The 11,462-nt window shown below is 40.3% G+C and overlaps 1 protein-coding gene across 2 annotated transcripts in view; it reads left to right on the top strand.

Moving 5' to 3' along the window:
* Window positions 1–205: 205 nt before the first annotated feature.
* The window catches only part of Dhx15 (DEAH-box helicase 15), a 43,882-nt gene continuing 32,625 nt past the window's right edge, over window positions 206–11,462 (top strand). Inside the window, exons 1-3 of one of the 2 annotated variants that reach the window (XM_059275867.1) lie at window positions 206–442; window positions 5,946–6,381; window positions 10,615–10,808. In XM_059275867.1, coding sequence (XP_059131850.1) covers window positions 372–442; window positions 5,946–6,381; window positions 10,615–10,808 — 701 coding nt within the window. In that variant the 5' untranslated portion in view covers window positions 206–371. The remainder of the gene's footprint in view (window positions 443–5,945; window positions 6,382–10,614; window positions 10,809–11,462) is intronic. The other variant, XM_059275866.1, reaches the window with a different exon arrangement.

Raw genomic sequence — 11,462 nt, 5'->3', positions numbered from 1 at the left:
CCCCCCCTAGCCGCCGCTCGTCTAGACGGGCGCACCTATCCGAGGGAGAGGGAGGAGCCCGGGGGGGGGGCGCAGGACGTTTCGGCCAATCGCAGAGCGGGAGCGGCTGGAGTTCCCGCCTCCGGGCCCGGCGTGCGCGCGCACCACGCCGGCACGCCCGCCGCGGAGGCGCGCGCGCGCGCGCGCGCGCAGGCCCAGCCCTCGTCGCGGCCGCCATTTTAGCTCCTGGTTCGGGCCGCACGGAGCGGGCTGTGGTGGCGGGAGGGGTGGGGGTCCCCGCGAGTTGAGCAGCGGGCCTCTTGTGTGTGGATCCGGCGGCTGGAGTCTCTCTTCTTCCTTCCTTCCTAAGCGCCCGCTCTAGGAGCCCGAGGATGTCCAAGCGGCATCGGTTGGACCTTGGGGAGGATTACCCCTCCGGCAAGAAGCGTGCGGGGACCGATGGGTAAGGCAGGCCGGGGCGCGCGGTCGCGGCCCAGGCTTTGTTGGCTTGTGGCGGGGAGCAGGCCCGGCAGCCGCGTCTTTTGTCTAGCGCCGGCCGGCTAGGGGCGCGGGCCTGCGTGTGGGCGGCGAGGACGAGAGGCCCGTGGTGGCCACGAGGCCGCGGGCGGCGGGCGTGAGGAGCGGGCCGCGAGGCCTCGGTGCTCGCGTGAGGCCCGCAGCCGGGGAGAGCGGCCGGAGCCCGGTGGCCAAGGGCACCGGGCCGCAGGCGGCCCTGGGCGGCGGCGGTGGGAGCAGTCGGCTTGGTGATAGAAGCGACCAGACCGCGGGGCGCACTCTTTGGCGGGAGACGACGGGCCTCCTTCCATTGAGGCACTTGAGAGGAGGCCGTTGCTAACTTCCGCCCTTCGCCTGCCCTCCCGCCATCTCCTTTATTTCCTGCTTTGCTTAAAAATCGATCTTGCTGAGCATCACTGGGGTAGGACTGTGAAAAGATGTATTTGCACCCTCGGCTCCATAAGTTTTTTTTTCTCTCCCTTCCCCACTTTGGACTCACTTTGCAAAAAGTGTTGTTAAGCATGTATGAGCAAACATAACCCACGTGCAGATTGAGAAATGCTCACGCCGATTCTTGATCTGGCAGTTTGGGTCATTTTCTTAGACTTTCGCAAAGGGAAGAGGCATTTAGCATGTAAGAAGTTGTATTATAGTGATCATTTTCCAGTTTTCTTTCACAGTTCATACTTAAAATGTACTTTGGTTTATATTCCTACCCCCCCACTTTAGGCTGTATGTTTTTACTGTGGCAGTACGGAGATGTGTTTGGTTAATTAAAAAAAAAATCCACATTAGTCTGAATATCCAAATTTGTTGCATGATTTTATCATTTTCTTGTGCCTTGTGACACCGACTCACCTGTGTGGCCTCTTGAGTTTTTATTCATGGACTTTGGGGTTTGATTTCTAAATATCAGTGTGAAGTATAAGTCAGGATAGGATGTGTTCTGATACTCCCATTAGATTGGAATAGTGATATGGAAAGCAGGTTTGTCACAGTTTGACCCTGTATGATTTTTAAAAAATTAAAAAAAAAATCTTGTAATACCAGGCATTGTAATACAGTATCACAAGACGGTTTCTTAGACTGTTCCTTCAAGCAAAAATTCCCAAATGTTAGTATATGAGCTTGGTCATAGTACTTAGAGGTAGAAACACTGTATATGAGTATTCTCCAAGGGTTACAGTGAGCTTTTCCATACTTTATGTAGTGACATCTAGAACTCTGATTTTCTCAACATGAATCTTAGTAATGTAGTTAGACATTACCACCTGTCATAATGGCATTTATGTTATGTTGGTAAAGGCGGGACGATATTTGGTTCTGAACTTCTGTGAAGCTATAATGAATGTCACATTTGGCTAAGAAGCAACTAATTTCCGTCCTCAGAGGTCACATTGGAATAAACACTGGGAAACAGTGCTTTTTTGTTATGTTCATTCGAAAAAGCTTTTTATTAGGATTGGGAGTTCCATGCTACAAGTGTATATGGTGATTTCCTTTTTCTTGCACAACATAACCTTGGTAAAACGGACTTTTGGGTGTATCATGGTGGTTGCATATTTCCTCTGAATATTACATATTTGTCAGTGAGTGTAGGAGAGTTAGGTCATTTGTACAGTATTTCCTTAATTTCTAGAGATTCTGGAGGGCAGTTTTTCACCGTTTCCTAGGTTTTCTGAGTACCTTTTCTTTTCTTTTTTTTCTTTTTTTTTGTTTTTTGAGACAGAGTTTCTCTGTAGCTTTGTGCCTTTCCTGGAACTGGCTCTGTAGCCCAGACTGGCCTCGAACTCACAGAGATCCACCTGGCTCTGCCTCCCGAATGCTGGGATTAAAGGTGTGTGCCACCACCACCTGGTTGAGTACCTTTTCTTATAGAACTGATTTTCTTTAGTAATGAGTTTATACAACATTTGTGCTTGGTATCATCCCCCCCCCCCCTTAGTTTGAATGCACTTTTGACAGCCAGGGATCCTTTGCCCTTCCTTCCCTCCCTCCTCCTTCCTTCCCTCCTCCTTCCTTCCCTCCCTCCTTGTTTAGTCTATTTGGCGTCATAGGTTTGTTCATTTTGTGAACCCAGCTGTCACCAAACCCTACTGTCTTATCTTTCCAATACCTTTTTTGTGTGTGTGTGGCCTTTGGAAGAAAACATGGTAGTGAGTTAGCTCCTACCAGGTGGACCTCAGGGGTCATGGTGGCAAGTGCCTTTACTGGGTGAGCGTCTCATCAGCTCTGGAAGAATCTGAAGATAAGGAAATTTTCATTCTAATGGTTTTTAGTATTCCTGATCAGAACTTTTAATTACAGGGAGTACCTGATACTGTTGTAGGTGCTTTGTATGTAGAAAAGTGTTTCAATGCAATCCTGTGTAGTAGCTGAGATTAAATAATTAGATGCAGTGGACAAGAAATGTTCTTATGTCAAGGTATAAAGGAAAAAAAAGTAGTAAATTCCTCCAAATCTTTATTTCCGTCTTTGGAGAGCGTATTTATTCATATATGTGAACTGTAAAAACAGCTCACAGGATTTGTGTGGATGTATGCTTTGATTTATTTTTTTCTCTCTTACCATTAACAACAGCCATAGCCTTCCTGATGGTTGCATAGTACTCCCATTGTAAGGTGCATCTCCTGTCTTGCTCAATGTTAAGTAATTTCCCAGGTTTTTGTTGATGAAAAGTATTAGTATTCTTGTATATATATTAACACACATGCTTAGAAGTTCTGAAAGATTGTCAGAAAAAGCAATGTTTATATAAAACACTCTGATGTAGATGCCTAGTTTCCATCCTTATTAGCAATATGTTCGTGCCTGTTATTATTCCAGGTACAATTTAAACTGAACCATCAGTAGTAACCAATGTTTGCTGGCACATTTCAGATATGCCAGAGAACATTATCATAGTATTAGCTTACTTAATGTTTTTAGTTCCATATCAATAGACACAATTGCATATGAGCAAGGAAACACTGACAGTTCTTGATACATGTCATAGTGTTGACTGAACTATTTAGAGCTCTCTTTCTCTTCTCCTCCCCTCCCCTGCCCTTCGCTCCTTCCCTCCCTCCCTCCCTCCTTCCTTTGGAGACAGTGTTTCTCTACATATCTCTGGCTATCCTAGAAACTCACTATGTAGACCAGAGATCAGCCTGCCTCTGTCTCCCAAGTTCTGGGATTAAAGATGTGTACTGCTACACCAGGATTGTTTTTATTTTCTTTAAAATTAAAAGTATTATGCTTAACTAACAAATTTTTATTAACAAAGCTTTTATAAATACCCACTTCAATAAGAAAACGTGCACATGGACAAGTCTCCCTGTGTGTGGAGAGGACATAACAGCTCTTACCTTTGTCGGCCAGAGTAGCCCTTGTGAACTGCAACAGCATTTCTAGGCCATTGAATTAGTTTTCTGCATCCCAAATGTTGTCTTGATGGTTTGTTAATAGTTTTCACTTTGCAGAGTAGATAAGCCAGTCTTCTTGGCCTTTCCTGTGGTTTTGCAGCTGTGGTTGCCATAACCCTCTGTTTTGTTTTGTTTTTTTTTTGAGAGGGGGGGTGTTGAATTCTCACTATTCATCAGCAGATCCTTGTGTTTTGCACTGTATTTCTTTGTCTGCTATAGTAATGAAGCTGTAGGTGAAATGTGTCCTGGAAAAGTGTGTTAGTGTAGGTATTAATTTATCACAAAGCATTACATGGATTGATTTGATTGGTATCTCTTCCCTAGGTTAGGTTTTGTTGCTTTGGAAAGGTTAGGTCTGCATCTTAACTGTCTGATTCCATACTCTTAAATACTCTTAAATATAGAAGATGCTTGTTCAGCTTCTTTTTTTTTGTCCTTTAGAATGAAGTGATAACCACAAACATAAACTCTTTATGGCACACTTGTGCACAGCCCCATACACCCCGTTCAAGTACATTGCCCACTCATTTGAGACAGGGTCTTACTGAATCTGAAGCTGACTGTTCCAGCTAGGCTGGCCTGCAAACTCAAGATCCACCTGTCCCCCTCCCACCCCCAGTGCCAGGCCCCAGTGCCAGGGTTACAGGTTTACAAAGGGAGCTGCAGATTTGAACTGAGGTTTTCTTGCTTTCACAGCAAGTGCTTTTACCCACTGAACTACTAGGCCTGTAAAGGTATCTAGTCTTTGAGCTATTTGAGTCTATACACTTTCTTCTTTGCTTTATAAACTTTGAACTCACATTTTTGAGGTGATATAAATGCCCAGTTAAGGAACACCTAAATGAGAAGCAAAATTAGCAACAAAGGTGATGGTTGGGAAGATATTTCAAAGAGAGGTTCAAGATTGAAATTTTGAGACTTGTATTTCTTTTCTTTTTTTCCTCTTTTTTTTGTTTTTGTTTTTTTGGGGGGGCAGATTTATTTGTGTAACAGTCCTAGTTGTCCTGAAACTTGCTTTGTTGACCAGGGTGGCCTCGAACTCAGAGATCCGCCTTCCTCTACCTGCCAAGTGCTGGGATTAAAGGCGTGCACCACTATGGCATGGTCTTTTTTTTTTTTTTTCTTAAGAAATCTTTTACCTATATACTTTTGATTTCTTTGGGTTTTGGATGACATGTGTGGCTTTATTTCAGTTTTATGTCATATGTTTTATAATTCTGTAGTGGGTGGACATTAGGTTGGGAGAAGTCACATGCTAATAAGGCTTTTCTTTACTGCAGGTTTGTATGGAATCAAATCCCATATTTTAAGAACAGGAGCAGATAAAGTTATCAGTTTACTAGTGCTGTGGCTGAACTATTCTCATACAGTGCTGTGTTTAGTAAGCATTTAGTTGTATTCAGCTTAAGGTCTTGATTGTTGCTCCCCTACTAGACTATGGAGAGGGAATGCTCTTTCCTGCTATGCTCTATAGATACTTGAGTCGCAGGAAATGAACTTTGTGTTGGACTGTATGACAGGTTTAGGAGTTTGTTTCTGTCATCTCCACATTGCCTCATTATTTTCGTCTGGGTCCCAAAACCTTGACAGCTTATGGTTTATAAGTTGGATTTACTCCATTAGGATTACTTGTTGTAGATACAAACTCAGAGATCCATCTGCCTCTGCCTCCCAAGTGCTGGGATTAAAGGTTTTGTCACCATGTCCACCTTCAGGTTTTTTGTTGTGATTTGTTTTTTGTTTTAAGTTATATTGCATTTTGTGTTGAGAAATTGGAAGAGTTGGTCCTCTCCTACCATGTGGGTTCTGGGTATTGAATTCAGACTGTCAGGCTTGGGATCCAACCTTTATCTGCTGAGCCATTTGGATGGCCTGTGGATCAGTTTTTAATGTTGTCATGCTTAAAGTTTTAGAAGGGTGGAGCTAGAGACCTCATCTAGTAAAGAATGTTATGATGGTGCATGAAGAATCTGATCATTTCTAATAATTCATTGAGACATGGTTTTATAAATAATCCCTCTGATTTCTAAATTTTTATATTTCCAGGAAAGACCGGGATAGAGACCGGGATAGAGAAGACCGATCTAAAGATCGTGACCGAGAACGCGATAGAGGAGATAGAGAACGGGAGAGGGAGAAAGAGAAGGAAAAGGAATTGAGAGCTTCCACCAATGCTATGCTTATCAGTGCTGGATTGCCGCCTTTAAAAGCTTCTCATTCAGCTCACTCGACCCACTCGGCTCATTCAACACATTCTACACATTCTGCCCATTCAACACACACCGGACACGCAGGACACACATCACTTCCACAGTGCATTAATCCATTTACCAACCTGCCCCATACTCCTCGATATTATGATATTCTAAAGAAACGGCTGCAGCTCCCTGTTTGGGAATACAAGGATAGGTTTACAGATATTCTTGTTAGACATCAGTCATTTGTACTGGTTGGTGAGACTGGGTCTGGTAAAACAACACAGGTGAGTTGTTAAATACTATGGCAAATACGTTATGTTCATGTTTAAACTTAACTAAATGTGCTGATTTGGTCATGGTAGTCATTTTCTACTGTTTGTCTATTCATTTCCAATTTTCTGCCGTGTAGAGTGCCTTAAAGAAGAGTACTTTGGGCCGGGCGGTGGTGGCGCACGCCTTTAATCCCAGCACTCGGGAGGCAGAGCCAGGAGGATCTCTGTGAGTTCGAGGCCAGCCTGGGCTACCAAGTGAGTTCCAGGAGAGGCGCAAAGCTACACAGAGAAACCCTGTCTTGAAAAACCAAAAAAAAAAAAAAAAAAAAAAAAGAGAGTACTTTGTGAGCACTGTTTAGTGACTTCCAGGGTGTTATTCCAATAGAGAGTGTTGTTTTTTCTTAGACTACACAGGAAAATAGCTAATATTTTTTCATCTTGATACTTTGAGTACAGCAGGAATAATTTCCAACACATTTTAACCCTGGGACAGTAGAGTTGGGCGTACAAAGTTTGTTTTCTGGTGCTTGAGTAGAGAGATCTGAACCATTGGGGTAGTTATTTCTTCGTTAAAATATTTGAATTATGTGAATAGTGTCAAAAATTGAAGTTTCCAGTCATGATAACACATAGCTTTTAAATTCTAGTATTTAGGAATCGGAGGTAGGTAGGTCTTTGAATTCAATCAAGGCCACCCTTGATTGGTCTACATGAGTTCCAGTTCCCATCTCACAGAAAGAAAAAGAAATGCTACAAGGTCCAAAGTCTCTAGTTGTGACCTGCATCCATCTGCCTCCCTAGTACTAGTACTAGACACAGTTACAGGTGTCTCAGTAGGTGCCTGTAGTCTTTAAACATGAACAAGCCAGTACTTCCTAGACCCTGTGATAGACAGGTAGCCTGTTTTTATATTTTGTATTTTATTGCATCTATTTGTGTTTATGTATGGGTGTACCCACACTCCAGCACACAGGTAGCAATCAGGATGACTTGGGAAATCCTCTCTCACCATATAGGTACAGAGGATTGAACTCAAGTTGTCAGCCTTAATGGCAAGTGCCTTTAAGTCATTGAGATTTCTTGCTGGCCATAGGCTTTGTTGGGGGCAAATGTGTTTATAGATTCTGAACTGGCTGGTTTTATTGTAGTTGTACTACATGTAGCCAAATAGCCCTTCTTTCCTTAGGGAACATAAGAACTTTTTTTTTTTTGGTTTTTCGAGACAGGGTTTCTCTGTAGCTTTGCGCCTTTCCTGGAACTCACTCTGTAGCCCAGGCTGGCCTCGAACTCACAGAGATCCGCCTGCCTCTGCCTCCCGAGTGCTGGGATTAAAGGCATGCGCCACCACCACCGCCCGGCGGGAACATATGAACTTATAAGCTTCCATAAACTGTTTGGTTATATCCCCGAACTTCAATTCTATTAATCTGATAGGTGAAAAGTAGTAGTACTTTTGGGGATTACTATGCATTTCCTTGCAGACTTGAGTGAAGTTAACTGCTTTTCATGTGTTCTAACATGAAAACCATCAGTTAAAAGAGTCACTGGACTTGGTAGAAAATTTATAAAATTCAGGGAACCATTGGAATGAACTTAATAATTGCCCATCTTAATATGCAAAATAATATGCGTTTACTGGTTATTTTTTCATTTTTAAGAATATAGGTAAACATTTGTAATTGAGCATGCTGCTAGGCAAAGGCTCTATCATTGATGTATGTGCTTGTTTTTTGAGAAGATCTTGCTATGTAGGCTAGGCTTGCATCTAGTTTGCCATTTTAAACCTGTGGTTACAGACATGGAACATCATGCCTGGCTTGGGATTTCTTTAATTTTTTTAAAATTACGTGCTGCAAATCAATTTAAATAGTTCATGGAGACATTTTGATTCTATAGCAACCAAAAATATTAAGAAGACTTAATTGAGGGACAACTTGATGTTCAGAACTCAAACTTAGCTGTGTGTGGTAGGACAAAGTTTAGGGGCAGCCTGGTCTACAGAAAGAGACCCTGTTTCCAAAAAAACCTTCAAACTTTAATGTGTTGAAATCTTTAAAAACGATTGTTGAACCAATAACTCTAAATTATTAATGTCATAGAATTTTAAATTTCGGATATTTTACCAGTAGGTTTACATAGTATTACCAATCTTTGTTTAATTAGCACTTTTGGAGAGTAAAGCACTATATTTTTTCATACTTTATTCCATTTTAAGTTTTTTTATAGCTCTGCCTTGAAGATAGTTTGCATTATGCAGATGAGCATATAAGGAGAACCAAGTGCTTTCCATCAGGGCAGACATTAGGATTGGGACTATGTAAAATACGTACCCTACTAGAAAAGTTTTGTTTGAAAAATTATTTTTTGTAGAAAAATTTTTGCAGGAGGTGGGTTTTTATTAGGAATTAATCAGTAAGTTTATTATTTTGTCATCAGTTAAGAGTACAAAGAACTTCTAAAAGATTGAAATCTGTGAAATTAACCGAACTATCTTGTTTCTAAAATGAGGTTAAGTCATTCATTTTATTGGAATGGATTTTTTCCCCCAAAATCCGAAGTTTTTTTTTTTTTTTTTTTAAGAATTAAGGATTAATTGTTCCTTTGATCTGCTAGTCAGTGCTTTGAATTTCACCTTGATTGGTCACCACATTTTCCTTTCTACTCTTGGAGGAGGGATGGTTAAATGAAAGTAGATAAATAAAGCTTTCCTAGAAAAGCGCTGTTGGTCTATTGGTTCACAGAACTAGGGAGGTACTGTTATTTTAGTTTATCGTTTTATTTAAGCCCTTGAAGCATAACATACTGTTTTCTTTGGAGAAACAACGTAATTGCCTTGCCTTTGAGTTATTTATTTTTATGCAGAAGTTAGCCTAATGGCTAGAGTAATTAAATTACGTTAACAGTATACCAACTAACATTTTTCATCAGATAGCATCATATAAACAAACACTTAGATCCAAACCCTCTGTATTCTGTAGCATTAGAAGCTGTTAGCCTCTCAGAAGCTTTGATGATGGAGACAGATCCAGGTACTTGTAGCAGAGGATTTTTTTCTAATGTTTTATAAAATCTTTATTGACAGATAATTCACATAGTGTATAATTTGCCTGTTTGCACAATTTGATAGATTTTAGTCTGGCATCCTCATAGGCCCATGACACCATCACCACTTTCTATTAGAACATCGCTGTCTTCAGTTTCATACACATAATGTATGGTGATTACATTCCACCTTATTTTTTTAAATGAACATAATATTTGCAATTGTAACCATTTTTAAGTTCACAGTTCAGTGACATGAATTACATTCAAGATACTAATTACATTCATGATACTCATTAATTACACTCATGATATTACATTTGTGATATTCATTGATTCCATTCTCAGTATTCATTCAATAACTATATTTATGATATTAATTACATTAATTGTATTTATTACATTCATGATATTATGTCCTGATAATACTGTCTGTGGGGCTTTTCCATCACACAAAACAGAAACTCTGTACTTAGGAAATCATGTAGCAGAGGATTCTTGCTGAAGGTGGTGTTATCTGCATCTTCTTTCCTACTCTTTCCAGTTAGATAACTAGGGAACCAAACAATAAGAGAGTCCCTTCGTGTCTACATAGTGTATCAGGTCACCATAATGACCCTCTTGAGCTTGGAATTTTCTTTTCCCTTTTTTCCTTGGCTGCTGCTCTCAGTCCTATTGAACTTGAAGGTGGCAATTTCAAGAACTTTTAAGATGGTATCTAAGGTACTATCACTGTGTATACCACTCTTGGAGGAAGAGTAACAGTGTTATGATGACCTTTTGATAGATTGCAGTTTATAGCCACAAGAGGATATGATACTTGTGCCTACAGTTTTTATAATTAAAAATTTGTGACTTTTCAGAACTATGTTATATTTTACTTTTGAGTCTTAAAATTTTTTATAAAGGGTAGAACTTAGAATTTAAATTGGTGTTTTCTTCCATTGTTTAAAAAATAGTGATGGTACAGCTGTACTGTTGAGCATATTGAGCAGTCTGAGTGGACTTTGCCCACCCAGGAGTATAATTATATCACATCAATGTTATCTATGAACCCTTCTAGCTATTGTAATGTGAGTCATAAATAGCTTGTTTGCGTAGTTGAATTTTGCTTTAAATTATTAGAACGAAATAAAGTACTTGATGATGCATGTAGTTTGTATTCAGGCAAAGCATAACATTTTAAATGTGAAACTATTTCAGATACCACAGTGGTGTGTGGAGTATATGCGATCATTGCCAGGACCCAAAAGAGGAGTTGCGTGTACACAGCCCAGAAGAGTGGCTGCAATGAGTGTGGCTCAGAGAGTTGCTGATGAGATGGACGTAATGTTAGGCCAGGAAGTTGGCTACTCCATTCGATTTGAAGACTGCAGTAGTGCAAAAACCATTCTTAAGTAAGTACTCTGTCTTTAAAATGCGTGGATGCTTCTCTAAAATGTAGCTTCTCTAAATCTACCATTAGTTACGGAGCTTTACTAATGGAGTTACCAGGTTTAGAATTGAAGTAGACTGTCTTAGACACGCCAGGTGACCAGTTTTTTCCCTTGGTGATAATCTATTCATCCCTTCAGTAGAAATTCTGTTTCAAAGGTCAGATTTTACTTACGTGATGCTTCTTCTGTGAAATATTACTGATAGCATAAAATGTGAGGTTTTAGTAGATTGTTCAGTTAAATATGATAAAGAGTAAAAATGTCCGTTTAAAAAAGTTACTTTTAAATTAAATGGTGTGAGTGGGATATGATTTATTTGTGGGTAAGGGAAATTGATAATACAGTTCTTGTTGTGCATGAGCTCATGGAGGAATCTTCTGTAATAATGTATTTATGATACCTCCTTAAGATCCTGCTTCTTTATAGTTGGTATACTCATGACCATATTGAGCCTCATAACTTTTACTTGCCTAGTTGTTTTCTATATCTTTTAGTTACGTTTTGTATAAGTAGCGGTATATATTGTCCAACAAATCTTAACTCTGCAGTTATAGTCATTTAGTCAGTTTTAGAAATAAATTGGTTATGTTATGGTTATCAATTGCATTGTAAAAA

The sequence above is a fragment of the Peromyscus eremicus genome, chromosome 10, assembly GCF_949786415.1.
Source record: "Peromyscus eremicus chromosome 10, PerEre_H2_v1, whole genome shotgun sequence".
Classification (NCBI taxonomy): domain Eukaryota; kingdom Metazoa; phylum Chordata; class Mammalia; order Rodentia; family Cricetidae; genus Peromyscus; species Peromyscus eremicus.
This window is presented reverse-complemented; position numbering and strand designations above follow the sequence as displayed.